General features: G+C 68.3%; 4 protein-coding genes across 6 annotated transcripts in view; 1 reads left to right on the top strand and 3 right to left on the bottom strand.

Moving 5' to 3' along the window:
* Window positions 1–40: 40 nt before the first annotated feature.
* On the bottom strand, window positions 41–9815 carry TFAP4 (transcription factor AP-4). Its single transcript, XM_063345075.1, has 7 exons — window positions 9707–9815; window positions 4909–5074; window positions 4301–4399; window positions 3611–3781; window positions 3174–3311; window positions 1569–1727; window positions 41–1455 (listed from the first exon to the last, which is right to left on the bottom strand). Exons 1-7 carry the CDS (start codon window positions 9793–9795, stop codon window positions 1261–1263), a joined length of 1017 nt encoding a protein of 338 aa, XP_063201145.1. The 5' UTR covers window positions 9796–9815; the 3' UTR covers window positions 41–1260.
* Window positions 9816–14085: 4270 nt separating this feature from the next.
* On the top strand, window positions 14086–23760 carry GLIS2 (GLIS family zinc finger 2). 2 transcript variants are annotated; one of them, XM_063343310.1, is made up of 6 exons: window positions 14086–14332; window positions 18666–19035; window positions 19988–20164; window positions 20925–21073; window positions 21340–21458; window positions 21578–23760. In XM_063343310.1, exons 2-6 carry the CDS (start codon window positions 18682–18684, stop codon window positions 22354–22356), a joined length of 1578 nt encoding a protein of 525 aa, XP_063199380.1. In that variant the 5' UTR covers window positions 14086–14332; window positions 18666–18681; the 3' UTR covers window positions 22357–23760. The 2 variants fall into 2 exon arrangements, with proteins under 2 accessions (XP_063199380.1, XP_063199381.1); XM_063343311.1 differs by having other exon boundaries at window positions 14087–14332; window positions 20940–21073.
* Window positions 23761–24366: 606 nt separating this feature from the next.
* On the bottom strand, window positions 24367–26442 carry PAM16 (presequence translocase associated motor 16). 2 transcript variants are annotated; one of them, XM_063343315.1, is made up of 5 exons: window positions 26369–26442; window positions 25894–25978; window positions 25161–25300; window positions 24694–24759; window positions 24367–24527 (listed from the first exon to the last, which is right to left on the bottom strand). In XM_063343315.1, exons 1-5 carry the CDS (start codon window positions 26369–26371, stop codon window positions 24441–24443), a joined length of 381 nt encoding a protein of 126 aa, XP_063199385.1. In that variant the 5' UTR covers window positions 26372–26442; the 3' UTR covers window positions 24367–24440. The 2 variants fall into 2 exon arrangements, with proteins under 2 accessions (XP_063199385.1, XP_063199384.1); XM_063343314.1 differs by lacking the exon at window positions 26369–26442 and adding an exon at window positions 26253–26348.
* Window positions 26443–26671: 229 nt separating this feature from the next.
* Window positions 26672–27907, bottom strand: part of CORO7 (coronin 7) — a 38694-nt gene continuing 37458 nt past the window's right edge. Inside the window, exons 23-28 of the mRNA XM_063343307.1 lie at window positions 27788–27877; window positions 27571–27687; window positions 27357–27492; window positions 27162–27253; window positions 26979–27065; window positions 26672–26903 (exon numbers count right to left, since the gene is read on the bottom strand). Of these exons, the coding sequence (XP_063199377.1) occupies window positions 26898–26903; window positions 26979–27065; window positions 27162–27253; window positions 27357–27492; window positions 27571–27687; window positions 27788–27877 (528 nt within the window). The 3' untranslated portion in view covers window positions 26672–26897. The remainder of the gene's footprint in view (window positions 26904–26978; window positions 27066–27161; window positions 27254–27356; window positions 27493–27570; window positions 27688–27787; window positions 27878–27907) is intronic.

The raw sequence follows: 27907 nt of genomic DNA, 5'->3' as shown, positions 1-27907 counted from the left end.
TCCCACTCCCCCCCACAAAGGTTAACGCCGGGGACGGAGCTTCTAAAAAACCAAGTACAAACTTTATTTTGTTTCTTTACAAAGGCACGAGCCTCTTTTTTTTTTTTCCAACTTTCTTAACAAAATAGAATAGCTTCTCAATCAACACAAAGACCTGAAAATCGTAAAAAAAATACAAAAAAAAAAAAACCAACCAAAAATAAAAGGGAAAGGAACTGAGAAACAGCTGCGGCTGGAGGGGCTGGGGGCGGGGGGGGGAAACCTACCAAATACCACCGAGGCTCTACACACGACTGGCCTAAAACCCTACAGCTGGGCGGGGGGCGGTGAGGGTGAGGTGCGGGGGGGGGGGACACACGCACAAAATGGGGACATCACCACCCCCCCCACCCCCCCCAACCCGCCAGGACAGACCCAAGCGACACAATCACGAACTAGAAAAAGCTCTTCGGAGCTGAGGGACCCCGCGAACCGGATTAAGTGCTTAAAGGAGGGATGGGAGCAGGATGGGGTGGGGGGGGGGAGGGGGAACGGGGATGGGGATGCGGATGTAAAATCAGTCCCCGCAAATCGCCATCCCCATGCCAAGGTGGTGGGCGCTGGAAACAGCGGGGGGTTGGCACGTGCCAGCCCTCCTGCCTGTGCTCCGATGGCATAATCCCAGGATATTTTTTTACTCTCCAAAGGGGTTTTCCCAGCCCTATGTGGGGTGCGGGAGCCGTGGTGGGGCTGGCTGTACCCCAAAGCGGGGGGTGCCTGTCCTGCCTTTGCTGCTGTGTCACTTGGCATCTCCCCCCTGCTTAAAAACAAACATTTAAAAAAAAAACAAAAAACAAACAAACAGAAAACCAAAAAAAACGAAGAAAAAAAAAAAAATTAAGATCCCAACCAAAGCCCCCATCCCAAGGGAACGCCATCAGGAACACCGGGGCTGCAGGATTCCCCATGGGTTGGCGGCAGGGGGGTGATAAAATGGGGTGGGGGTTGTGACCCCCCTGTCCCTAACACCCCCCTGCCGCCATCCCGGTGCACACCGAGCCCCCCCGTGTCCCGCTGGGGCTGCCCTTGAGCGCCCGCCCCCCCACCCCGAGAGCTGAAGGGTGACCTTTGCCTGCTTCTAGCGCTCTGCTTTACAGTATTGGAAAAAGGTCATAAAAGAGACCCAAATCGCGTTGTATTTTTTAAAAATTTCAGCATATTCTCCGACGTTTCCCCCCGCCCCCGCCCCGGCTCCCCTCCCCGGCTGCCAGCCGGGGGGTGTCAAGGCAGTTCCCCGTCCCCCGAAGGCTCTTCTTTGCTCTGGTCCATGGAGTCACTGTCGTTGCCCTCGGTGTCGGAGGCGGTGTCGGAGGCGGAGGGCTCGGGGCAGGCGCGGGCTGGCGTCACGATGACAGCGCGTCTCTGCTCCTCTTCCTGCAGCTGCTTCTCCTGCGTCCCCTCGATGTGCTGGATCGCCTGCCGAGGGCAACCACCACCCGTCAGGACATCGCGTGTCGTCCCCCACTCTGCGATGCACCCAGAGGGGTTACGGACCCCCCCAAAGCCTGCTCCCGCGGTCCCCTCCTTACCTGAACGATGGTGTCCAGGTTTTGCCGGGACGTGGAGACTGTGTTGATGACCGAGGACGGGCCCATGGTGACCACGGTGACGTGATGGGAGGGAGGCGGCGCTGGAACGATCACGGTGGGGTGGTGGGTGGGCGCTGGGGGAGCATGTGATGGCAGGAGCTGGGGAGAGAAGCAAAAACAACCCCCGCCCTGGTCAGCAGGGACCTGGGCACGGCGGCGATGGGAAGAGCATCACGCTTGTTTGTGGAACCCAAACTCCTTCAAGAGCCCATAAAAGCTGAAGCAGCAGCTCGGCTGCTCCAGTTCATCCATCCCAGACAGACGGGAGAAGATGCTAGCTAAAACCTGCCGTCACCTTAGCTTTGGCAGAGCAGATCGTGAAGGATTCCCCGTATCCTGAAGCGGGAAAGATTTGGGCTTTTAAGCCAGGAGAGACAAGCGTCAGCCCTCCCATTGCCCCGATGTGCGCAGCTGGGAACTCGCCGCACCCCTCGGAGATCCTTGTTAAAACAGCGGATGGGAAGATCCGCCCTAGCAGGAGGCTAAGGAGAGTTCACCTAAAAATAGGCTGAACTTCCCCGGGAGGTGGCCGGCAGAGATCCTGCGGGGACGCAGCTCCGCAGAAGCCAAAGGAGGGAGGAAGCTGGTTTTTCTCGCTCCCTTTGAAGCTCCCCAGGCTGGGCTCGAGGGTGGCAGCGAGCAACAACCGGGTGCCGGCACCGCGCTCGCCTCCTCCTCGCTGTAGCGGGCTGGCGTAAGGCTCCCCCCACCGTTGGCAAATCCGACTGTGCCGGAGGAAAGGGCTGAAGGCTCCCATCCCCGCAGTCCCCCAGCAGCGCTGCCTACCAGCTGGCCTGCTCCCCTTTCCCAGCCTGGCGGGTGGCGGGAAGCGGTTTGGGGGTCCCCAAAACTCAGGGGGAGTCACTTAGTGAGAGGTGAACCCCCAGAGTTGGCCTCCATGGTGCTGCAAACCACCCACTGGCAGTGGTCCCGATGTGACTGCGGATACCACCGGGGGACGGGATGGATTCCTGTTCATTGCCTGAGGGCAAGGAAACGTGGCCACCAGAGCAGGACCACAGCTCACCGGAGTGGGAGCTGCTCTCCACCCGTGCCCGGTGGGGAGGGACATGCCACCACGGGGTGGGGGCAAGTCAGGGGTGGCCACATCCAGCACCTCCCGGCACAGCCTTGGAAAGCCGCGGGCTCGCTAGGGCCAAGCTGAATCCCTGCCCGTAAAAAGCCCTCCATGCCAGGGAATGGAGCCACCTGGAAGCCGCCGCAGCACAGTCCACGCCACAATCCCCTCCTGAAACACGGCGTGCCTGCAACCACAGCCCCCCTGAGCACTGGAGGAGTGGGGGTAGGTCCGTGTGCCGACCCTTTCCCAGTTTCCAGAGGGCGAGAGCTTTGCTGGGACACTGCTGTTCGTCCCGGCCAGTCCTAAGGGACGGGAGGTGCCAAGCACATCACTGAAACACACCGACCCCCCCAAATCTCACCACCCATGTGCCCGGCTGCACCAAGCTGGGGGTGGGAGGCCACCGGGTGTCCCCACGGGTGGGCTATGGCCAGGGTGGGCCGGGGCGGCGTCCGCACACTCACCTGGGTTCGGATCTGCTGCTCGCGCTCTAGCTTCTCCTGGTGCAGCAACCTCACCTGCTCCTGCTGCTGCTGGAGCTGCACTTGCTGAGCGATCACCTTCAGCTTCTCGGGGTACATGTGGGCCTCCAGGGAGCGAACCTGCCGGCCAAGAGAGCCCTGACATGTCGGTGGGGAGCCCAGCCTGCTCCCCGCATGGCACCCCCTGATCTTGCCAGGAAGGGTGCCCATGGCGTGGGGAGAGCCGGACAGCCCATGGCCAAGCGTGGAGCAGAGGTGGCCAAAGCAGATGAACCGTGACACCGCAGCTGTGGCGCCAGTGTCCCCGGGGGTCTCCGGCATGGCCATGGCAGAGCCCGCTAGAGGGCGAGCCCGCCCCAGGCACAGCCAGCACGGTGCCGCACAGCGCCGCAGCCGGATCCGGCCCCGCGTGGCCTCACCTGCTCCTCCAGCATCATGCGGACCGAGCGCTCCTTGTCCAGCTGCTGCCGGAGCTCGATCATCTCCCGCCGCAGATCCTCAGCTTTCTCGTCCTCCCAGATGTCCGGCGAGCCAATACCCTCGTCTTTGTCCTCTGCCCGTCGCCGTTTCGGGGAGGAGCCGCTGAACTCCTGCCGCAGGGACATGGTCTCAGGGGACAGGGACCAGCCCTGATGCTCTCCCCCGCATCCAGACCACGTCTAACTGATGCCGGCCACCCCCTAACACGGCTCCCTGCAGGAAAGGGGCTCCCCGGGGACGTGGGCAGCACCTAGGGATGGATGGGCTCCTGCACCCTGTGTGACCACCCTCCTGGTCACTCCGTCAGCCTTGTGCAAACCCATTTCTCACACCGTGACACCCAGGGCGGTTCAACCGGGCCACCCCAGAGCCAGAGCTGCCACTGGGCTGTACCCCAATATCCCAAATGGAAAATAGGAACGGCAGCCCTTCTCCCCCTGCCGGGTAACGGGTGCCAGGTTAAACTGGGCTCCCCTGCCCTGCCAGGAGGGTGCAAAACACCTCCAACCCCCGGCTCATTAGGGCAGAGCGTCTCACCCTGACCGCAAGAAGAGCAACAACATCCCCTCCTCAGCCAGCTGGGACTGTCCCGTCCCATCCCGTCCCCAGGGCACGCAGGCAGGCACTACCTGGATGAACCGCTTGAGCTGGGTGTTCTGCTGCAGTAGCCGAGTCTTCTCCTGCTCCAGGGAGAAGATGTACTCCGCCGTCTGCTGGAGGATGGCTGCCTGCGGGAGAGTCAGGAGGGGGACGCTGAGGCAGGAAAGACTCTGGCATCCCCCAGAGCCCCCCTCCCGCCAGTTCCCTCCCTGCCTGGCAGACGGCAGCACCGCTCCTTGTCCAGCCCCGCTACCTCCATACAGCATCTCCCTCACCCCCGGGTCTCCCCAGAATTTCCAACACAGTGAACCTCCAGTTCACCCATCTCAAGAACCCAACTGGCTGCTGAGCGCTGCCTCCTCACCCTCCGCAGCGGAGCCACCTCGTCACCCAGGCACGCGCCACCCTGCTCCCAGGGTGTGTGGGGCTGTCACATGCACCCAGCCCATCCCGGGACACCAGGTTTGCGATGCGCACCCCCTCCACCCAGGAGACCTCCCCAGGAGAGACCTCCATTGGTGGATTAATACATGCAAATATCCCCAGTTACTCTCACAGCCCCGACAAGCAACAACGAAAACCCCCACGTGCAGGACTGGCGCCTGCATCGCCGTGGCCCCGGTGACGTCCTGCTCACCTTGCTGAGCTTCTCCCCGTCCGTGTGTGGGATGAGGGTTTTCAGAGACTGGAAGCCAGCATTGATGCTCTGCATCCGCCGTCTCTCGTTGCTGTTGGCGATTTCCCTGCGTATCCGACGCTCTTGGTCCCGCTGGGTCTCCGGAGTCAACGGGATGTTGGCCAAGCTGCAAGAAAGGCATGGGATTAGGGAGGAGGGGGCTGCACCCCTGCTGCCTGCTCCCCACCACCATGTCCGCCCTTCGCTTTGCAATCACGAGCCACCAAAGGGATGGCAAACACAGAAGGGACGATGGCTGCGGCGCGGGCGAGCACAAAAGCGGGTGGGTGGGTTTCTGCAGCCCCATATCCAAAGCTCCGGGGGATGCATCGACGGAATGGTGGCTCCGGCGAGCTCAGGCACGGGCTGCCCAAGGCCAACACCGATAGCGAGCCTGGGCGAGGGGAGCCAAGGGGGAGGCAGGGCATGGCAGGGACCCCCGGGCGGGTGAGGGAGGCTGTGGGCCGTCCGGCTGGGTCCCCACAGGGCCGGCCGGCGTGTGTGGCCCCGGGAAGGCGGCTCCCTCCCTCCCGCCCCGCTGATGGCTTCCAGATGACAGCTCCCAGCAGAGAAGCCCCCGTCCCACCCCAAGCCGCAGCTCCCGCCTGTTTCCTGCCGCCGCCTCCTCGCCCCCCGCGCCCTCGCCCCGCAGATGGGCCGGGAAATGCCTCCCGGAGCCAGAGACGCCGCCAGCAGCACGCGGGGACGGTGGCAGGGAGGGCTTTGGCCAGCCAAGGGCACCACCTGTGGGTCCAGGGCACCTGAGCAAATCCCATTGCCGTGGGGGTCCAGCTTCTTCCCCCACACCCTGCTTCTTCCCCAAGGGAGCAAGGTGACCGAATCCCAGCAAGGATTTTGGATCGCGGGGACAGCGAGTCTGCCGGGCAGTGGTCAGCACTGGCAATTAATTAATAAGCCAAGGGCTGGGGTGATAGCTGCTCGTGAGGCCAAAACAAGGCAACTGGCAGCCCCTGCCACGCCGCCAGCCATCCCGCCTCCCCGCTGCCGCCGGCAGCGGCTCTCTCCGGGGTGCAGGCAAGCGCCCAGCACCCACCAGCTGCAAGTCAGGCGGCCGGCGCCGGGGATGCGGCGAGGCACGGAAGACTAAACACAAGGGCCAGGCTGCCGGCGCGAGGCGAGATAAGGCGGGCTTCAGCCTCCCACCCAGGTGCCCAGCAGCTCCGGGATGGGGAGACGGGACCGTCCCACCCAGCACCTTGCCAACACCGGGCTGGAAAGCAAAGCCATCCGGTGTCCTGCCATCCCGGAGAGGCCACGGAGGAACAGTGGAGGTTTGGGAGCTCAGGGATCTAAGCGGCAAAACCAAGCCCTGCTCACAGCATCGCCATGTGCTCAGGCAGCGCCCAGGGGCTCCCAGGGCACCCAGAGCAACTCCTCTGAGATACACAGGGATGGGGAAAGATCCCAGCTCATCCCGGAGGGATGGGGAAGGATGCCAGTTCGGCCCAATGGGATGGGAAAGGATCTCACTGCATACCAGGGGAACAGGGAAGGATCCCAGTTCAGCCCAATGGGATGGGAAAGGATCCCAGCTCATCCTAGAGGGAGGGGGAAGGATCCCAGCTCAGCCCAGAGGGATGGGAATACATTTTCCCCAGCCGCTGAGACAGCATCCTGGCGCAGGCTGATGCCGGATGCTGAGCACCCGCTGCACTGGATCCCTCCCGTGGGGCTCCCAGCGGGCATCCCCGGGGGGTCTGGGGGTCTACCTGGCTCGTGGCGAGCAGCCGTCTGCCGCGTGGAGTAAGAGCTGCCCGTGGCGGGATGGCGGCACAGGGCTCCCATCCAGTGGTGGCCATCACCTGCCTCCCTGCTCCTGCCAAAAACCAGCCCCAAACTCATCCCCACAATGTGCCAACCCCAGCAGGTTTGGGGACACCATCCCTTCATAGGGGCAGGGTCTGTCCCCCGGCACAGCCATGTCTGGTGGGGCCGGGGAGGTGGCCACTCCGGGATGTCCTACCGCCAGCTGTGGCCACACAAGGGGAATGGGATGGAGAGGCCCAGGACCGGGCAGCGCGGAAGTGGTTTCTTAAATAGCGGGGAAGGAGGAAGAGCCTGCTTCCTCGCCGGCAGACCTCCCGCAACCTGCCCCAGCCGCTCTTCCTGGGCAGAGACCCCAGAAGTGACAGCTACACACGGAAAGGGGGAGAAGAAACCATGGATTCAGGAGCCGGCCTGGCACCCAGTGCCACCGAGGATGGGGCAGGACAGAGGCGGAGAGAGCAGATGGCACCCACTGGAGCCCTGGCACAGCACAGAAGCCCCTGGGGTGCCCCCAGCTCCATGTGGGTGCCGCAGGGTTTGGGTCGGGTGAGTAGAATTTGGTCCATCTCACCCGGCAGCGCAGCAGCCCCCAGCGCAGCCTGGCGGGGACGTCACGCTGGAGGGAAACAAACCCACAGCGGGGTCAGAGCTGCTGCTGCTGCCTGGCGAGGAGGCCGGGGGCTCGGTGGGGACACGGCAGACGCCCCGCTCGGCCCACTCGTGTCTGCCGCTGCCCACAACCAGTGCTCTGGTTTGCACTGGTGGGCAGGGCAGGCACGGCGCTGCAGGCAGGGTGCCCCCGAGCTCCTTGAGGTCGCAGGCAGGGTGTCCCCGAGCTTGCGCGAAGGGCGTCCCCAAGCTCGCTAAGCTTGCGGGCAGGCTGTCCCTGAGGTTGCAGGCAGGGTATACCCGAGTTCACAGGCAGGGTGTCCCCAAGCATGCCGAGCTCGCAGGCAGGGCGTCCCCAAGCATGACGAGCTTTCAGGCAGGGCGTCCCTAAGCTCGAAGGCAAGGTACCCTCAAGCTCGCAGGCAGGGCATCCCTGAGCTCCTAGAGCTCCAGGCAGGACGTCCGCAAGCTCGCAGGCAGGGTACCCTCAAGCTCACTGAGCTCACAGGCAGGGTGTCCCTAAGCTCACAGGCAGGGCACCCCCCCAGCTCCTGGAGCTCGCACACAGGGCGTCCCCGAGCATCATGAGCTTTCAGGCAGGGCGTCCCTAAGCTCGCAGGCAAGGTACCCTCAAGCTCGCAGGCAGGGCGTCCCCCAGCTCACGGAGCTCGCAGGCAGGGCACCCTCAAGCTCACAGGCAGGGTGCTGCAGAGCTCAGGGCGGTGGACAGGCAGCGAAGCTCCCCCAGAGCTCTGCCCCACACCTGGGGATAGCGTGGGGGCCACGCAGCGCCCCAGCCCTGGGCAGGATGGCCACGTTTCCCTGCCCCAAGGCGGCTGCCCTCCCACCCGGGCCACAGGCCCACGCCGGGCTGCAGCCACCCACTGTAACTAACATGGGGGGACCCAGCGAAGCCACACCACCGCCCTGTGTCCCTGCCCCACAGCTATGTCCCCCCCAGAGGCCTCAGGTGTGGGCACCCCCTGAGCACCCCTCCACCCCAGGTGAGCCGGTGGGGCGGCAAGGAGATGGGGCAGGGCTGTGGGACCCCCGTGGGGCAGGGATAGCCCCAGGGGGGAGCATGTGGGCTGGGGCAGGGCCTGGAGGGGCCTGAGCTGCCCCACACGTGTAGGGGAGTCTGGCTGCTGTGGGCTGCCCCACGGGGACCCCAGAGGCCTCAGCTGCCCCAGAGGGACCCCAAAGGGACCCCAGGGGCCTAAGCTGCCCCATAGGGACCCCACAGGACTCACCTGCCCCATAGAGACCACAGAGGGACCCCAAAGGGAGACCCCACAGGACTCAGCTGCCCCATAGAGAACCCATGGGGACCCCACGGGACTGATCTGCCCCATATGGACCACACAGGAACCCCAAAGGGACCCCACGGGCCTGAGCTGCCCCGTATGGACCACAGAGGGATCCCATGGGAACTGACCTGCCCCACAGGAAACCCACAGAGGGACCCAAAAGGGACCCCACTGGCCTGAGCTGCCCCCACAGGGACCACAGAGGGACCCCACAGCCCCAAGCAGCTCCACGGGGACCCCATGAGGAATCCACAGGGACCCCAGGGGCCCGAGCAGCCCCACAGGCCCCTCCGGGCGCGGGCCGCCCCCCATGCGCGGCAGGGCCCGGCCGCCCAGGCCCGCCCCACGGCGCGGGGGGGCCCTTGTGCCTGCCCGCGGCTCCCGGAGCGCCGGGGGCCGCCCCGCGTGGCCCCGAGAGGCCTGTGCCGCCCCCCACGCGTGGCGAGCCCCCCCCCCCCCAACACACCCCCCCGCCGCCTCCCCGCCAGGCCCCACCGGCTCCGTCCCCATCCTCGGCTGGGGGGGGGGGGTGTTGCTGGGAGGTTTGGAGGTGTCCCCCCCGCCCCGCCGTGCCTCCCCCCCCGCACCCCGCGCCGTGTCGCCGGGCTTTGTGCCGCCGCCTTCCCCGCACTACATGTCCCGGCAGCCCCGGCCGCGACCCGCCTCCTCCGGGAGGGCTGCAGAGTCACGGCCAGGCCCGGCAGTAAACACACACACACACACACCCCCCCACACCGCCCCACGCACACCCCGCCGGACCCCCCCCAGCCCCTCCACACACCCCCCCCACACCCCAAACCCACGGCTGGGGGTGGGGGGCGATGGGCGGGCGGCGCCTCCCCCCCTCCCCATGGCCACGCGTGGCCGCCCGGCCCCATGTGCGCGGCCGGGACCACGTGCGGGCGGTGGGGCTGCGGCGGCCGCGCCGCGCTCCCCCCCCCCCGCTCCGTTCCCCCCGCTAAAAAACACCCTAAAAACACCATTTTTCACCCTTTTAGCCCCAAGGCCGGCTCGCCCGGCGTGCGTCCCCCCCCCTCCTCTCCCCGCGCCCCCACCTGCAGAGCCCGCCGATGACCTCCTTCTCGGATTTCCTGAAGTGCTGCAGGGAGGGCACCTTCTGGGCCGGCACCATGAAGTACTCCATGCCGGGGGGGGGGGGGGAAAGCGGGGTTGGGGAGGGGGGGGGGCCCGGCTCCTCCGGCTCCTCCGGCTCCGGCTCCGGCGGCCTCTGCCTGCGGCTCAAGGCGGGAAACAGCTGGTGCGAGCGCGGCGGCTCCCGCCCGCCCGCCGCCGCCTCCCCCCGCCCCCGCCGGCGCCGCCCCCGCCCGCCACCGGCCCGGGTAAACAAAGGGCGGCGGGGGGGAGCCGGCCCCTACCGGGGGAGGCGGGGGGAGCGGGGACACGGCTCCTCTCCCCGGCCGGCTCACGCCAGCGCCGACCGTCCTGACCTGGCTGCTCCCCGACGCGCCCCGGCCCCATGGCATCCCGCCGCGGAGCGGCCCATCCTGCCCGGGCACCATGCTACCCTGGCCTGTCCCATCCCAGCCTGTCCCCATCCCATCACATCCTACCCTGCCCTAACCCATCCTAACCTGTCTTGTCCCCATCCTATCCCATCCTGTCCTGACCTTATCCCATCCTACCCTATCCTACCCTGTCCTATCCCATCCTATCCCATCCCATCCTGTCCTGACCCCATCCCATCCTGCCCAGACCCTATCCTATCCCGTCCTACCCTATCCTATCCTGTCCTATCCCATCCCACCCTGACCTGTCTTGTCCCCATCCCACCCTATCCCATCCTGTCTTGATGCCATCCCATCCTATACTATCCTGGTCTGGCCTGACCCCATCCTACCCTATTCTGTCTTAACCTGTCTTGTCTCCATCCTGTCGTGTCCTGACCCCATCCTATCCTATCCTGGTCTGGCCTGGACCTATCCTATCTTATCCTATCCTATCGTGTCCCCATCCTATCCCGTCCTATCCTATCCCATCCTATCCTAACCTGTCTTGTCCCCATCCCATCCTGTCCTGACCCCATCCCATCCCATTCTATCCTATCCTGGCCTGGCCTGGACCCATCCCATCCTATCCTAACCCAACCCAACCTGTCCTGACTCCATCCCATCCTGCCCTGTCCCCGTCCAATCCTATCCTACCCTATCCTCTTCCATCCCATTCTATCGCATCCCATCCCATCCTGCCCTCTCCCCATCTCATTCCATCCTACCCCATCCTGCCCTGTCCCCATCCGATCCTATTTTACCCTATCTCATCCTATCCTATCCTGACCTGTCCTGTCCCCATCCCATCCCCATCCCACCCAACCTCATTCCATCCTGCCCTACCCTATCCTACCCCATCCTGCCCTAGTCCTGTCCTATCCCATCCCATCTGGCACCATCCCCATCCCATCCTATCCTGTCCTGACCTGGCCTGTCCCCATCTCATCCCATACCCATTGCATCCTATCCTCTTCCCATCCTACTTCATCCCATTGCATCCTGCCCTAGTCCTATCCCATCCCATCCTGCCCTGTCCCCATCCTATCCTACCCTACCCTAACCCATCCCATCCCATCCCATCCTATCCTGATCGGTCCCCATCCCGTACCCATCACGTCCTACCCTCAATCCATCCTACCTCATCCCATTCCATCCTGGCCTAGCCTTATCCTATTCCATCCTACCTTATTCCATCCCATCCTGACCTGCCTTTTCCCCATCACATCTTATCCCATCCTATCCCCAGCCCATCTGATCCTATCTTATCCCATGACCTCCAACCCTGACCTGTCCTGTCCCCATCCCGTTCTGTTCCATCCTGTCCAATCTCATCTGATTCTGGCCCACCCCATCCCATCCTGTCCTGTTTCCATCCTATCCTATCCTATCCTATCCTATCCTATCCTATCCTATCCTATCCTATCCTATCCTATCCTATGCTTCCCATGCCATTCTATCCCGACCCCGCTTGTCCCTATCCCACCCTATCCTACCCTGCCCTGTCCCCATGCCATCCTGCTCCGTCCTGTCCTATCCCATCCCATCCCATCCCATCCCATCCCATCTGTCCTGTCCCCATCCCATCTTGTCCCACCCCACCCCATTCTATCCTACCCCAGCCTGGCCTATCCTTGTCCCATCCCATCCCAGCCTGTCCCTGTCCCCAGTAGGGCCCAGCATCCCCCACCCCCTCCCTGCCCCCGCCTGGGGCACTGCACCCGCTCCTCTGCCCCACGGCATGCCACAGAGCCCAGCTCTGCCCCATGGCGGGGCTTGGGGGCTGCCAGGCGGGAGTCACAAGAGGCTTTGGGGATGGGGGCGGGTCTCAGCAGCCTTGGGGCTGCTGCAGGGTTTGGGGGGGTGACAGGGGTGACATGGCTGGCGGCGGGGCTTTGAGGGCTGGTGAGTGGACTCCGGGGGGGGTGGGGGGTGCTGATGGGGGCCATGGGGGCTGGCAGGGGGCGTCTAGGGGCTTGGAGGGGGGCATGGGGGGCTGGAAGGGGTGCTCAGGGCTGGTGGGGGGCCTGGGGGCTGAGGAAGGGGCTATGGGGAGGATGGCAGGAGCTGTGGGGGCTGGTAGGGGCCACGGGAGCTAGTCGGGGCCATGGGGGGCTGACAGGGGCCATACGGGACCTCGGGGACCCCCCTGGGCTCGGGGGGGGGGGGGGCAGGTAATCCCCACTCCCCAAAGTGTGTCCCCCCCCCACCCCAGCCCTGGCTGCGTGGGGCCAGGGCTACCTGAGTGGGGACACAGCAAGCCCCCAAAGGCACCGGGGTGTGTGTGTGTGTGTGTCTCAGAGGTGGGCTGACACCCTGGGGGGGGACAGGATCCGTCCCTGCAGCACAGGGTGGGCACATCCTCACCCCCCCCCCCCCCGGGGCCCCCAGCCCAGCCCCCCCGTGAGCTGGCAGGACAGGTTCTGCATGGTCCCTGCCTGTGCCCATGGGCCCCCTGCCCATCCCTCCCTGCGAGGGGGCTGGGGTGCCCCCCCCCCCGGTGTGGGGACACCCATATGTGTGTGTGTCCCCATCCCCAAAGTCCTCCCAGACGCGGGCGGGGACCCCCCATCTGGGAGGACTTTGGGGACGGGGAGGGGGGACAGCAGGGTGACAGGCACCTGGGGCCACCACCACCGTGGGTGGCATCGCCCCCCCCCGTCCAAGACACACCTCACCCCATTTCTATTTATTTTTTGCGGGGGGGGGGGGCAGAGACATCGCGCCCCCCCCCCATTCTGGGGGGAAAAAAGCTCCAAAAAAGGGAATAAAGGATGAAAACGTGGTGGCAGCTGCTCGGCAGCCACCGGCCCAAGGAGGGGGGCACAGCTGGGGACACAGCAGCGCCACCCCCCTCCAAAAAAAAAAAAAAAAAAGCAACCCCAAACGCGGGTGTGACTTTGATCACCCACGTGGTGTCCCCCCCCTGCTTTTGTTACCCCCCCCGCCCTTTCGTGGCGGTGCTGTTGAGGACACAGCACCCCACCCCCCGCTCCCCCCCCAGAAAAAAAACCCAAACACGGGTGGGGGGGTGACTTTGATCACCCACGTGGGACAGTGGGCTCTCCCCTTCCCTCCCCCTTCCCTCCCCCTTCCCCCTTTCGTGGCACCGCCTTACCTCCCCCGTATCCCCCCCACATTTGGTGGCGGGGCTATTGGGGACACACCAGCTGTGCCCCCCCCCTCCCCCCCGCAAACTCCCCACGGGCGGGGCGTGCCCGGGGCCACCCGCATGGGCCAGCCTGTGTGTGTGTGTCCCCCCCCGCGGGCCCCGGGGAGGGAGTTCCCCCCGCCGTGTCCCCCCCCCCCCCCGGTGAGGGCTGCAGCATCCGGGCCGGCCCCGCCACATCCTGCCGCCGGAAGGAGCCGCGGCCCCGCCGCCCCGGGACAACCCCCCCCCGAGACACACACACACACACACACACACACCCCGCCCCCCCCAACCCCCCCCCCTTCCCGCCGGGGGGTGACGTCATGCGGAGGCCCCCGCCAGGCGTGACGCCAGCTGCGCGCTGTGACGTCACGCGGCGGGCGGGCGGCGCCACTCCTGCGGGGGGATCCCCCCCAAACGGTGTGACACCCCCCGCCCTCGGTGTGACACCCCCCCCCACACACGGTGTGACACCCCCCCGCCGTGTGCCGAGGAAGGGGGGAATGCCCCCCCCCCCCCTTTCTCCCCGCCGGGGGTCCCCCCCGCCCCGCCACGTCCCCGGGGGGGGACACACACACACGGACACACCCGGGGGGGGGTGTTCTGCCGCAGCGCCGGGGTGACCTTGCGCGGGGGGGGGGTGGGTGGGTGTCCCCGTGTGTCCCCCTCCCCTACGGGGCGGGGCTCCCCCCCCCCCGGTGCCCCCCGGTGCCCCCCGCGGCGGGGAGGGGCCGTCCCCGGCCCCCGCCCAGCTCCCGCCCGCAGCCGGGGCCGGGCCGGTCGGTGCGGGGCGGCCATAAATCACGGCGGGCAGAGCCCCCGCCCCGCCGCCGCCCTCCGCCGCCGCCGCCCGGGGGACCGGGGAGGGGGGGGGGCAGGCAGGCAGGGCAGAGCCCTCGTCCGCCGCCCCCAGCCCCTGCAGATGTGGCGGAGCGGCCCGGCGGCCCGGCTGCGGGGGGGCCCGCTCCGCCAAGCCCCGCTCCCCGCCCCGCTCCCCGCCCGCCGGCGCTGAGCCCCCGCCGCAGGTACGATCGCGCACCGGGGAGCGGCGCTTTGTCGCGACGCCGCCGGGGGGGGGGATACACACACCCACGGATGAGGATGATGGTGATGCCACCGTGGGGAGGGGGGGACGACGACACCCTGCCGGGAAGCCCCTTCGCCGCCCCGGGGGGAGCACCGGGACCCCGCCCCGGGGGGTGCTGCCGGGGGGGGGGTCCCTGGCTCGGCACCTGCAGCCCCCCCCGCGGTGTGGGGCGGGTTGTGGGGAGGGGGGGACGTGGCCCCACCGCAGCCCCGGGGGGGTGAGGGGGAGGCGGCGGGGACCCAGGGTGGATGGCGGGGGTGTGCAGAGGGGGGACCCCCCCCTGCCCAGCGGGTGCCGGGGGGGGTGGGGGTGGCCGTCACCCGCTGTCCCCCCGCAGCCGGGGCGGGTGTCCTGACCTTGGCCGCGGGCGGGGGCTGCGGCGGGGACGTGCTCGGTGGCTCTGCTCGGCCGCCGCCTCCCCCCCCCGGGGATCCGCCGGTGGCCCTCAGCCTGCGGGGAGGGCGAAGGGGGGGCTTTGGCCAGGGGCCACAGGGCGTCCCCTTCCTGGTGCCACCGGTCACCCCCGCTCTCCATCACCGGTGGCCTCGTGGGGCCGAGGTGGGGGGTGGCCGAGCCCGGGCTGTGCTGGCACGGGGAGGGGGAGGGTGTTTGGGTGCCCGGCTGGGGTGACCCCCTCCCTGAGGTGGCAGCAGCGGGGGCTGCCGCAAATTGTCCCCAATGTCCCCGAGTGCCGCCGCAGGCGCTCGTCCCCTGCCCTGCCTGGAGAAACCCCTCTGTGAGTGGCCACCTCCCCTTCCCTGTGCCTTTGTGTCACCCTGCTGTGACCACAGCCCCCTGTCCCCCCCCGTCCCCTCCCCCCCAAACACATCGTCCCCCTGTCCCCTCCCCAACCCGGGGTCCCCGTGTCCCCGCGCGGCTGCCGAGCGCGAGGCTGTGATCCGCTGGGTGACAGGGAACCAGCCCCACTCTGGTCGTGTCCCCGGGCGGAGGTGGCAGGGTGTGTGATGCTGGTGGCACTGCCATGGGGCTGCTCCCCGGGGAGTGGGCTGGTCTCGGCCCCCCCCTCCTGCAGGGGTCCCCATGGCTGCCACGCACTGGGAAAGGGGGGGGACAGACCGTGGCACCATGACCAGGGGACAGAGCTGTGGCCACTCCTGGGGACACCTTCGGGGGCTGCCATCAGCCTGGGTGGTGGGCGAGGGGGGGGAGAGTGATGGGACAGTGACAAGCTGGAGCCCTCAGCAGGACGTGGCCCCCCCTAGCCCCGGTGGGCACTGGCAGTGAGGAGCGGCAGTGCCAATGCCACCCGCAGTGGGGCGAGATGAGGTGGTGTGTCCCATGGTGGCCGTGTCCTGCCAGCGGCCATGGGGACAGTGACCTGGGCGGCAGGGCCAGCTCCTGCAAACCCACCCCCCCCACCATGCCACCCCAAACGGGGGGGCTCCCGGGACTGCCCGACCCCCGCGGTGGTGCTGGCCTGCCGCTGCCACCCCTGCCAAGTGCCACCGCGGCGGGGGCACACAGCCCTGCCCGCAGCGCTGGCACCGTTCCCGGCTCGCCGAGCCCTGGGGTCACCGTCCCCTCTTGGGGGGGGGATGACGCACATTGGCATCCCTCACTGCTGCCATCCCCGAGCCCACCGCCCCACCGGGAAGTCTCTGCCCCACGGTGTGTCCCCCCCACCCCGTGCTATTCCTGGCAGGTTTTGTGCCGCAGCTGGGGCCGGGTGTGTGTTGGGGGGGGGGGGACGGGGGGACGGACGGGGACACAGGACACCCTGGTCACGCCAACAGCGGGGTGGCCCAGAGACCTGGCACCCTGCCAGCTGCACCGGGGTCACCCCGGGTCTGGCCGGGCAGCATGGGGGGGCCCCGGTGGCCCCCCGGGGGATGGAACTGGGGGGGGCTCCCCCCCCCACTGCATCTGGGCTCCGTCCCAGCGTCCCCCTCCCGCACTGGGAAGCCCCTGGGCCCAGCGCCGCGCCGGACTGGTTTGAACTGGCGCGGCGGGGGGGGGCTCGCTGGGCGGCCGGGGTTGTGGGGGGGGGGAAGCTGGGCCGTGGCTGGGCTGGCAGCGCCTGGCGCGGGTAGGAGAGGCCTTTGGAGCGGGGGACACACACACACACACACACACACACACACGGGGGACAGGCAGGGGCCTCGTGCGGGGGCGCAGGTGCTGGGGCGTCCGGCCAAGCCCCATCGTGGCTGGTCCCCTTCCCCAGGGCGGGGGGGCCCCCAGGGCGCCCCGGTTCCCAGGAGCGGTGGTGGCGGCGGGGGCCGCGTGGTTTGGCAGCCGCTCGCCCGCCCGCGGTCGCGCTGGGAGCCCTGGCGTCAGCGGCTGGAGGCCCCTTTCCCACCCGCCCCACCCGGGGACGGCCATGGCCCCCCGCCCGGCACCCCCCCCAAAAAAACCGGCCCCCTGGGAGGGTGGGGACATGGCCACCGTGGTGGGGAACAGCGCTGATGCTTTGCTTGGACCCCCAGCTCTGGGTGGGGGGGGGGGGCTGCTGGGGCCCCGTCCCGCTTCCTTGGTGGGGGGGTCCTCTCTGATGTCCCATCTGGGGGGGGGCCTGCCCCCCATCTGTCCCTGAGCTGTGGCACCAGGCTGTGGGGCACATGGGGGGGTGGCTGGAGCCCGAGAACCCTGCGCCCCACAGGGGGTGGCTGGAGCCTGAGAACCATGGGGGGGGCTTGGAGCCCCGAGCCCCCCCATGGTTCTCGGGCTCCAGCCACCCCCTGTGGGGCGCAGGGTGAGGGCGCCTGCCGTGGGGCTGGCCCCATGGCTATGGGGGCTCAGGAGGGTGGCTTTTGCCACAGGGGATGGGACCCTGCTATGGGGCAGGCCCCACAGCTACGTGGGGTGCGGCGGGATCCAGCGGGGCCCCCGCTATGGGGCAGGCCATGGGGTGGGGAGTGGGGGCTCAGGAAGATGTCCCCCTGCAACAGGGCAGGGGAGGCTGCTATGGGGCAGCTCCTCCAGCCATGGGAGTTTGGGACAGGGACCCCCCCATGGGGCTGGCCCCATGGCCAGGATGGGGGCACTGCTGTGTGTGGGGGGCTGCAGGCGGGGGGTCCCCCCCTGTCATTCCACACCCCCCCCCCCCCCACCGGCCGGGCCCCGCGCCCCCCGCGGCTCCTCCGCATTCCTCAGCGTCTGAGCCGGGCTGGACCCCCGCCAGCGCAGGGGGGCCCTGCCGGCGGGGCAGGGCGGGGGACGGGCCCCCCGGGGCGGGGTGGGGACGGGACTGGGGGGCTGGGGCTGGTTTGGGGGGGTGGTGGTGGTGGGGGGGGTCCTGCTGCCACGTGTGCGGGGTGCGCCGTGCCCCCCGACACGGCCCCTCGGCCAGGCCATGCAGGGGGCTGAGGGGAGGAGGGCTGGGGGGGGGGCGGGGGGGCACAGCCCAGGGACCGGATCGGGGCTGGCGTGGGTTGAGGTCAGGCGTTCACTCCTGCACTGAGCTGCCCGGTCTCAGCTGGGTGTGTGGCAGCCAAGCCATGGGGGTGGCAGTTTTGGAAGGGGGGGGGGGGGGGGGCGGGGACGGACGACACACGAGGGGTGGCGTGGCACTGCAGAGATGTCACCCTGGGGACAGTGGCAGGGAGGTGACGGGGTGCTGGGAAGCGTGTTGGGGGGATCGCTTGCAGGCAGCAGCTCTGCTGTGCCATTGCCATGCTGTTCTGTGCCATGTGGTGCCACGCCACGCCATGCCATGCCACGCCACGCCGTGCCGCAGGCAGCCCCTGCCCGGCCCCGGTGTTGGCCGGCGGGGAAGGGGCCCCGGTGGGGGAGGAAGCTCTGCCGCCTCCGGAGCTGGGGCCAGCGGGCTCGGCCGCCCGGGTCACCGCCGGGCTGGTGGCCGCCACCGCCCTCCTCTGCCGCTGGGAAAGGCCTCGCCGGGGCAGGCCCGCGGGGACGGATGGACAGGGGGGGACGGAGGGGGAGGGCAGAATGGGGACACCGCAGCCCCGGGACCGTAGGTGCCCGGGGGGGGTTTGGCAATCCCCGGCGGGGTTTGGTCGTCGGCCAAGGGGCTGTGCCCCAGCCCCGGGGGTTGGCGACATGGAGAGGACACGCTGGGGACACCGTGGGGGCCCCCTGTGCCCTTTGCCCGCCGCAGGAGGGGGCCGCGGCAGGGTGGCTGGAAGGGACGGCACGGTTCCCATGCCAGCACCGCGGCCGCTGCCACCCGCTCGGCCTCCAGCCCGGAGCAGAGACAGGCATCGCATGGGCGATGCTTTGGGGTTGGGGGGGTGTGTGTGTCACCGGTGCCCCCCATCCCCACGGTGACCCCTGCGTGTCCCCTGCAGTGCCCACCCCGGCACCATGCATTCGCTGGAGGAGCCGCTGGACCTCAAGCTGAGCATCTCCAAGCTACGAGCTGCCCGGGAGAAGCGGGGTCCCCCCGGTCCCCGACGTCCCCAGCGCCCGGATGCCCCGCCGGCCGGGGATGGCCGAGGGGGGAGCCGGGGGGGTCGCCGAACTGTGCCGGCCTCGCCGTCCCCCAGCCTCCTGGCACACTCCAGGCTGGTGGAGCCGCGGGATGGACGGTTCCCCGCCATGCCGGTGGTGGACCTCAGCCTCTCGCCCCGCTCTGGGGGGGAGTCTCCGGCCGGCAGCGCCTCGCTCTCCCCCGAGCGCCAGGGCAGCGGGGACCTGCCCGGCCCCCTCACCCCCCACGTAAGTACAGCCGGGTCCCTGTCGTCCCCCCCCCCAGGGTGTCCCCAGCGATGGGGACTGTGCCCGGGACGGTGCTCCCGACCTCGGCACTGTGCCCGGTGCTGCTGGTGACATACACAGCCCCCCCCCCCCGAAATGTGTACACGCACCCTGGGATCAATGTCCTGCCTGGCCCCCCTCGACCCCAGCAGTGTCCCCAGGGTGGCTCTCGGGGGGGGTGTGTGGGGTGTGTGTTGCTGGGGGGTTCTGGGGTCTCTGGATGGGCTATGGGGGGGTGTCTCTGGGGGGCCTGTCGGAGGTTTTGGGGGCTATGGGGGGGCCTGTCGGAGGTTTTGGGGGCTATGGGGGTTCTGGGGTCTCTTGGATGGGCTATGAGAGGATCTGGGGGGGGGGGCTATGGGCTGTTCTAGGGTCTTTGGATGGTCTCTGGGGGGGTTCTGTGGTCTCTGGAGGGTCTCGGGGGGCTACAGAGGGTTCGGGGGTCTCTGAGGGGTCTGTAGGGGGTTCTGACGGGGCTATCAGAGGTTCTGGGGTCTCTGGATGGTCTCTGGGGGGCTGTGGGGGCACTATTAGGGGTTCTGGGGGCTATGGAGGGTTCTGGAGTCTCTGGATGGTCTCTGGGGGGCTACGGAGGGTTCTGGGGGCTATGGGGGTGTCTCTGGGGGATTCTTGGGTCTCTGCGGGGCGCCTATCAGGGTTTCTGGGGCCTCTGGGGGGTTCCGGGGTCTCGGGGGGGGCTATTAGGGGTTCTGGGGTCTCTGGGGGGCTATGGGGGTGTCTCTGGGGGATTCTGGTATCTCTGGGCATCTCTGGGGGGCTGTGAGGGGTCTCTGGGGGACACTCTAGGGGTTCTCTGGGGTGCAGTGGGGGTTTCTGGGGGTCTCTGGGGTCTCCATCCAGCTTGGCCCCATCCCCCACCGCTCCCCCCCCCCCACCTTGGGCTCTGCTCCAGGATTTCCAGTCCCTGCGCTACATCGACGGCCTCCCCAGCTCCTTCCAGTTCTTCCTGCCGCTGGGGGCGGGGGGCGCCCTGCACCTGCCCCCCGCCGCCTTCCTGCCCCCCAGCAAGGAGAAGCGCCTCCCCCCCGAGCTGCCCCTGCCCAAGCAGCTCGTCTGCCGCTGGTCCAAGGTCAGCAGGGAGGGATGGGGGGGAGTTTACGGAGGGATTGGGGGTGTTACGGGTCTGGGGGGGGACATGGAGAAGCTTTATGGGGCTGGGGGTGGTGATGGGGGGGGGCTGGGAGACCACACAGGGGCATTGCAAGGATTGGGGTGGGGGAAGGTGTGAGAGTGGGGTGGGGGGCGGCACACAGGGGCATTTTGGGGCTGGGGAGGGAATGTGGGGCTGGAAAGCCCTGGCAGAGCTCTATGGGGCTTTGAGGGAGGGATATGGGGCTGGGGGGGGAGGGCGGTAGTGGGGACGGCTGAGGGCTGGAGTGGGGGTGATGAGGAGCTGGGGGCCATGCAGGAGGGGTGGGGGTTTGCTATGGGGCTGGGGGGAGGTCGTGCAGATGCTTTATGTGGCTGGGGGTGGTGGGAAAGGGCTGGGAGCTCACACAGGGGCATTGTGAGGGTGGGGGGGGACGTGGGAGCATAGAGGGGCATTTTGGGGCTGGGGAGGGGACGTGGGGCTGGAAGGCCGTGGCAAAGCTCTATGGGGCTCGTGGGGGGGGGATGTGGGGCTGGAGGGGGGGTGATAGGCAGCTGAGGGCCCTGCAGGTAGGCTGGGGGGGGTCATGCAAAGGGCTATTTCCATCTCCCCAGGTGCTGGTGCTGCTGTGCTTGGGGTAGGGGTAGGAGCTTGGGGGCGGGGGGGGAATGAGTGTCAGGGGCTGGTCCTGCTGGGGGTCCCGGCCCCCCCCAACCCGGCCTGGCCCCCTCACCCCCAGCCCTCCCGCCCGCAGTGCAACCAGTTCTTTGACCTCCTGCAAGACCTGGTGGACCACGTCAACGACTTCCACGTCAAACCCGAGAAGGACGCGGGGTACTGCTGCCACTGGGAGGGCTGTGCCCGCCACGGCAGGGGCTTCAACGCCAGGTGGGTGGGGGGGCTCTGAGTCACTGCGGGGAGACGGGAGCCCAGCACCGGGGGCTGTGCAAGGGGAGGTCTCCATCCATCCATCCATCCATCCATCCATCCATCCATCCATCCATCCATCCATCCATCCCCTCCGGTGCGAGGTCCTGGGGGGCTGGATGACCACCCCATAGCCAGGGCATGGGGACAAGGAGATGCCCTGGGGGCTGGGGCTGACCCCGGGCCCCCGACTCTGACAGCCCCCCCTCTTTCCCCGACCCTGGCAGGTACAAGATGCTGATCCACATCCGGACGCACACCAACGAGAAGCCGCATCGCTGCCCCACTTGCAACAAGAGCTTCTCCCGCCTGGAGAACCTGAAAATCCACAACCGCTCGCACACAGGTCAGCGCCGGCTGCCGCGCTGGGAGCGGGGAGGCTCGGGGATGGGGATGGGGACGGGACCCGGCAGGGCTGGCCGTGTCCCCCGGCCCCGGCAGACACATCGCTGTGCCATCCCCCAGGCGAGAAGCCCTACATCTGCCCCTACGAAGGCTGCAACAAGCGTTACTCCAACTCCAGCGACCGCTTCAAGCACACCCGCACCCACTACGTGGAGAAGCCCTACTCCTGCAAGATGCCGGGCTGCCACAAGCGCTACACCGACCCCAGCTCCCTCCGCAAGCACATCAAAGCCCACGGCCATTTCGTCTCCCCCGACCACCCGGAGATGCTGAAGGTCCACCCGCCTCCCAAAACGCCCCTGGGTTCGGCGGAGGTGCCCTACGTTAACGGGGGGCAGCTGGTCATCCCCAACCCTGCCGCCCTCTTTGCCCCCCCGGGGCTGCCGGCGTTGCCCATCCCTTTGGCACCAGCGCCCCTCGACCTCAGCGCTTTGGGCTGCGGGGCCGCCGGCGCTCTGCCCGCCCTGCCAGGCCCCGTCCTGCCCCTCAACGGCGGCCCCTTGAACTTGGCCAAGAGCCCGCTGCTGCCCTCGCCCTTCGCCGCGGGGCTGGGGCTGCCCGTCATGTCGCTGCTGGCCAAGGCCGAGGGGGAGAAGGGCGGCGGGGGCGAGGGGCGGCAGCCCAAAGCGGGCAAAGGGCCGGAGAGCCGCAAGGAAAGGTGCGAAAGGACGGAGGCGGGGCGGCCGCGCGTCCCCCCCGAGAGCCTGGCGCTGCTGCCAGGGGCCGTGCTCGACCTCTCGGCCGGCGTCAGCTCGGGGGGCAGCCCCGAGGCGTTGCCCCCCGGCTGGGTGCTCATCCCCCCCGGCTCCCTGCTGCTCAAACCCGCCGCCGTGAATTGAGGGCCGGGGAAGAAGGGGGGAGTCCGACGATGCCCGGGGCTGGATGCCGGCCCAGCGGGCAGATCCCACTCCCCGGGGGTGGTGCTGGGGGGTACCACTCCCTCTTCATCCCCCTGCGACCCCCTCCAGCCCCGGCGGGGCCTTGCTCGTGCTTTTAACCGTCACGAAAGAAGAACGGACTCTTCTGAGAAAAGCAATAATCCCTCGGCGGCCGCAGCCAGCCGCCACCCTGTGCCGGGGGCAGCCCTGGGGGTACAGGGGGGGCATCCCCCTGCTCCCTGCCCCACCATGACCTGGGCAGCCGGAGACGCCGCTATTTATTTCTCGACCAGCCCCCTGCTCCGACAGGGCCCCAGTTGGGCTCATCCGCTGCTGCCGACTCGGTGTCTCCCTGCCCGGTGCCAGCGTGGGGGGGCGTGGGGACAGCGGGGTGACAGCTCGGGGACCCTGAGCTGTGCCCGGCCGTGCCGTCTGACCCTGGCTGGCCGATGTGGCTGTGGGCAGTGCCGTGGCCACGGCACCTCCGTGCCGGGCCCAGCTGGCTGGGCACACGCCGGCCCGGTGCCTGCTCGTATCCCTCCTGCTCCGCGGCCGCCCTCGTCCCCCGCCACCTCCCCGGCAATCCTCATGACAAGGCACATGGCCGTGTGTGCCGCTCGCCACGCCGGCTCCGCGCCGGGGCAGAGCCACCCTGTTTAGCTACGTTCATACCTAACCATGTACCGCAAGCGCATGCAGGCAGCAGGCAGCGCGGGCAGGACTCCAGGCGCTGGCAGAGCTGCTGCTGCCGGCCAAGGCACCGGCTGGCGAGGCACCCGCTCCCTGGGACGTGCTGGTTCCCCGATGAGCCCTCCTGGGGTGGCGTTGGGGCTGGCAGGACGCTGCCGCGGTGCCAGCGTGCCCGGCCTGGCGCCAGCAGAGCCCGGAGCCTCCCCCGGCACACGCAAGGGTGGTCCCACGTACCTCCTGCTGCCGGGCAGGACCCCCGCTCACGGCTTTCTCTGAACCGGGCTGGGGGGTCTCCCCGATCCTGCCCCCTCCCTGCTGGAAGGAGCCCCCCAGCCGTGTGCGCCCCGCGGGGAGCCGGTCTCCCTGCCCTCACCCTCCTGGGGCCGGGGCGCAGCGGCCGCCCAGTGCTGCCACAGCCCCAGCATGGCCGCGGGCCATCGACCAGGCCCCCCCCGGCCGGTGTACATCTCCTCGCTCCTTCGTTGGTTTGTTGTTGCACATTCCAGGACATCAGTATTTTAACGGTCTCGAAGTGCCTTTCTATTGTAGTTTCTGGGTTGTTTTTATTTTCCTCCTGTTGGGCTCCATCGCTGTTAGCATAGCGTTTAAGGACTGCAGAAGTAAGAGATAAGCTAACGACTATAACACTATATTCCTCCAGGGGAGAGGAAGTTTATTAAGAAAACAATAAAGTGAAGTTGAAGTAAGTTCCTGTTTCAGTCTGCAATGGTGGTGACAGCCACCATGAGCCCGAGGTGGGGACAAAGCTGGGGGACAGAGGGGCGCTGGAGGTGACGGGTGTGATCTGGGGGGCCGGGCTGGCTCTGCCTGACCCCCCGGCGAGTCCCCACCCTCCCAGTTGGGCAGCCTCAGTGCTGGGGAAGCCCTGCCACAGTCTGTGGGATGAGCCGTGGGTGGGGACAACTCAGTGTGTCCCCCCCACCACGGCCCCTTGCCCCGACCCACGGTGGGAGAAGGGTAATGGCACAGAGCTCTCGGGGCTCCCGTGGTATGGAGCCAGAGGTATCCGTGCACTCAGGCCAAGAGCATCCGAACCCACCACGAAAATAGCTCCCGCAGCCTCCCCTGGTGCCATTTGAGCCCTGGCAGCCCTTGGTGCTCCGGGGACACCCCTTCTTTCCCAGCCGCCTCCCTCCTCCTCCTCCCCAGAGCGAAACCAAGCCCTGCCAGTCCCTCGCAGGGTCCGATCCCCACCGGGGCAGTGGGCAGAGGCGGGCAAGTCCCCTCTCCCTCCCCAGGGCGCAGACCAGCCAGGCCAGCTTCCAGAGGATATGGTATTTATTGGCTACCTATAAGTTAAGGGTGAGGGACACGGGGCGTGGGGGTGGCAGGAGTCACGTCTCAGCTTTCCACCCCTTCTCCTTCTCGTCCTTGGCCTGGATGCGGAGCTCCTCATCCAGCCGCTCCTTGGCTCTCACCACCTGTGGGATATGGGGAGGGGGTGACAGAGAGGGAGACGGGCCTGACCCCTCCCTGCCTCATCTGCGGTGACACTCAGGCTCTGCTCTCCCGAATCCCAGGCAGGGGAAGGTGCCAAGGGCAGGCGGGGGGCCAGTGCAGCCCCCCTCCTCTCCTCCCTTTGCTCACCTTGGACTGCAGGTAGAAGGAGCCTCCCACCGACTTGTCGTTCACCTTGAACAAGTGGTCGTAGTTCTGCCCAAAAGAAGTTCCCAGTTAGATTTGCCTCTTCCACCCTCCCCAGCTCTGAACCCCGGTGGCCTCCTGCTCCCTGTGGCAGCGCTGGAGGTGACAAGTGTGATCTGGGGGACATGGCTGGCTCTGCCTGACCCCCCAGTGGGTCCCCACGCTCCTGGCTGGGTGCCTCAGGGGAGCCCACATCCCCTTCCCAAGCAGCACCGCTGGGCAAACACAGGTAGGCTGCTAATGCCCGCGAGCTGCCAGCATGCTGCTCCAGTTGGGGCAGGGAAACGTCTAACTGGGATTAACTGGTCCCAGGACAGCACTCACACTCCCTCTAGGACCAGTTGTCACCCCCATGCCAGGCAGCACCCCCTGCCAGCGCTGCTTCTCCCTGTCTCTGAGGGAGCTTCTACCTTCTGGATCTGCTCCGGGTTGAGGTTTGAGACGTTCAGGATTTGCTGAGCTTCCTGCAGGCTGATTCCGGTGATCCTGGAGGCGGCAGCGGACTGTGGCCTCTCTGAGCGCCCTCGTGCATCTGCTGCTGCTCGGCTTGCTGCCCAGAGACACCGAGGGCATGAGTCCCCCCACAACAGCCCCCTCCGGGGACCCCAAGGCCTTGGGCAGCAAAGCCTGCAGGCTCTGAGGTGCTCACATCCCAGTCCCACCCCTCTGCCCTCCTCATGCTGCCTCCAGCCCATGGGGGTCACCCGGATGAGGTCTCTGGCCCTGGGGAGGTGGCAGGAACCAAAGGGCACCCATTTACTGTTGGTGCCCACAGCAAGCTGGGCTGCAGGCAGGGCAGGACAGGACTACCGTGTCCCAGGGGACCATCCTACTCTGCCCTTTGGGGCTGCCGGGTTGCCTCAGAGCACAGCAGTGGTGCTGGGTCCTGGCTGGTGTCTGGGACAGCTGCAGGGATCCCATCCCAAGCTGAAAACGCCATTAGGCCAGCGCCAGGATGCGGGCGCTGACTGTCACCCTGCGACAAGCCTGGCAAGTGTCCCCTCTGGGCACAACCCCAGGGGACGGGGAGCAGCGGGGTGCCCTGGGGAAGGGGATGAAGATGCCACGAGGCGCCCAGGAACGCGGGCGCACTCCGCAGACGGAGCAGCATCCCGATGTCGGGGGCGGCAGCTCGGCTCCTACCTGCGAACTCCTGGCGCAGCGCCCGCATGAAGGCCCGTCCGACCACCTGGGCCCCCACCAGGATGATCTGCGCCAGGTACTTGGCCTGCGGGGGACACCCTGCTGTCACAGCCGCCAGGGGCCCCGTCCCCAGCCCTGTCACCTCTCCCCCAGCCCTGCCCAGCCCCCGCCCGTCCCCCCGGGGCTCTGCCCTGACGCTCCTTGGCCCCTGTCACGGCCCTGTCCCCTCTCCCCAGGCTCTGTCCCCCCAGAATCAGCTTCCCCGCACCTCCCTGGGCCCCGTCCCCGCTCTAGGTCCTTCCCACCACCATCCTCCGCCTCCCCGCGCCCGGTCCCTCCGCCCCCAGGCCCCGCCTGACCCGGTCCTCCGCCTGCTCGGGCCCTGCCATCTTCCCCGGGCGCTTTCCCTCCACACCCAGGCCGTGTCCCCCCGCCTCGGGCCCTGTCCCCCCGCCGCCTGCCCGTCCCCTCTCACCATGGCCCCGCCGCCGCTTCCGCCCCCGGCGGTCACGGGGTCAGGGAGCGAAGGTCGCGGCGGCCACAGAGACAGCGGCGGCGCGGGGCGGAGCGCCCCCTCCGCCCCCCGGCGGGCACAGCGCCCCCTGGCGGCCGCGCCGCCGGGAGGTCCCGCCGCTGGCTGGCGGGGCTGCGCCGCGCATGCGCACGGGGCGGGCGAGGCCCAGCCCGCGGCCTACCCGCGGTAGCGGCCGTGTGTGCGTGTGTGTGCGTCCCGGCCCCCGGTTCCCTCCCTCGGCCCGCACACACGGCAGAACACGGGTGCTGGTGCAGCGGCTTTAATAGCGGGGCCTGCCCGCGGCGGGCACGGGGCCCAGGGCCGCCGCCCGGCCCGGTGCTGGGCAGAGCCCTAAGTCCTGCCGCGCCTCCCCTCAGCCGGGCCGGGCCCTGCCGTGCCCTCTCCTCCTCTTCCTCCTCTTCGTCCTCCCTGCCGGGCCCGGGCGGGTGCAGGGGTCCCCGGCGTGGTCCTCGGGGTGCCGGGGTCCGGCCTAGTCCTGCGGGAGGTCCGGTGGGGGTGAGCGGCATGGCGGGACCGGCCCCGGGGTGTCCCTTTCCCCCCTGGTACCTACCCACTCGTCCTCGTCCACCCCTTCGAAGGAGTCCTGGGGCAGCGGGTCGTCCCGGTTGCCCAGCCGGGCCACCATGGCACTGAGGAGCTGCGGGGAGGCAGGGCAGAGCCGTGGGGCCCGGGGCATCGCCCCCAGCCCGGGCCCTGCATCGGGGCGGGGGGGGACACGTCCCCCAGCACCCACCTCCTCCTTCTTCTGCTCGTCAGACTTCTCCTCCAGGTACACGGACGCAGGGACGAACTTGCGCGCTGGTGCCTCCTTCGGGGCCTCGCTCACTGGGAGAGCAGGAGGGCTTCGCCCCACGGCTGACACACACCCCACACACCCCACACCCGTTCCCCGTGGGCCCGGGGCCCTCGCCCTGCCCTCTGCACCCACCTGGTGTCATGTCAGCCGGCCGCAGGCTGGCACGGCGATGCTGCCCGTCCTCCCCCGCCAGCCAGGCGCTGCCGCTGAGGGCCGGCTCCCACCAGACGCGGGTTGGCGGGTAGATATCGTCCTGGAAATACTCCTTCTGCGGGGGCGAGGGGTGCTGAGGGGGTGTCCCAGACCTCCTACCCCTCCGAAACACGGCTGGGTCCCCACCACCTACCTTGACGCGTGGCACGTGGAAAGCCACCGGCTCGAGGGTGCTCTGCCCCAGGCGCAGCGCCCGGGCGAACTCTACCTCCCGCACCTCGCACACCGTTTTGGGCAGGAAAACAAAGCCCTGATGGGGTGGAGGCATGAGCGGGGCCTGCCGTGGGTCTGGCAGCACAGGCAGGGGGGTCAGGGACAGGCAGCACGGCCCCAGAGGGCCCCCCCTTTACCTTATGGGGTTCGTTGGAGGCGAAGCTGTTGCACTCCAGGAAATAGGGGGCTTCGGGTGTCACCTCGTAGAGGAAGACTCTGGTGTCACCCTGGGGGTGGAACGAGATGGGGGCTGGCAC

Source organism: Chroicocephalus ridibundus, chromosome 8 (genome assembly GCF_963924245.1).
Source record: "Chroicocephalus ridibundus chromosome 8, bChrRid1.1, whole genome shotgun sequence".
Lineage (NCBI taxonomy): Eukaryota > Metazoa > Chordata > Aves > Charadriiformes > Laridae > Chroicocephalus > Chroicocephalus ridibundus.
The sequence above is the reverse complement of the archived record's forward strand: the minus strand, read 5'-3'. Positions and strand labels throughout refer to the sequence as shown.

What these genes read in the sequence shown, in the direction of transcription:
- GLIS2 (XM_063343310.1), top strand. Translation starts at nt 18,682, where the DNA reads ATGCATTCGCTGGAGGAGCCGCTGGACCTCAAGCTGAGCATCTCCAAG. An exon ending in CCGGCCCCCTCACCCCCCAC is followed by an intron (nt 19,036 to 19,987) that starts GTAAGTACAGCC and finishes GCTCTGCTCCAG; the next exon opens with GATTTCCAGTCCCTGCGCTA. An exon ending in CCACAACCGCTCGCACACAG is followed by an intron (nt 21,459 to 21,577) that starts GTCAGCGCCGGC and finishes GCCATCCCCCAG; the next exon opens with GCGAGAAGCCCTACATCTGC.
- PAM16 (XM_063343314.1), bottom strand. Translation starts at nt 26,282, where the DNA reads ATGGCAGGGCCCGAGCAGGCGGAGGACCGG. An exon ending in CCGAGCAGGCGGAGGACCGG is followed by an intron (nt 25,979 to 26,252) that starts GTCAGGCGGGGC and finishes TGTCCCCCGCAG; the next exon opens with GCCAAGTACCTGGCGCAGAT. An exon ending in GCTGCGCCAGGAGTTCGCAG is followed by an intron (nt 25,301 to 25,893) that starts GTAGGAGCCGAG and finishes GTCTCTGGGCAG; the next exon opens with CAAGCCGAGCAGCAGCAGAT.
- TFAP4 (XM_063345075.1), bottom strand. Translation starts at nt 9,795, where the DNA reads ATGGAGTACTTCATGGTGCCGGCCCAGAAGGTGCCCTCCCTGCAGCAC. An exon ending in AGCTCAAGCGGTTCATCCAG is followed by an intron (nt 3,782 to 4,300) that starts GTAGTGCCTGCC and finishes TCCCTGCGGCAG; the next exon opens with GAGTTCAGCGGCTCCTCCCC. An exon ending in AGCAGCAGATCCGAACCCAG is followed by an intron (nt 1,728 to 3,173) that starts GTGAGTGTGCGG and finishes TTCTCTCCCCAG; the next exon opens with CTCCTGCCATCACATGCTCC.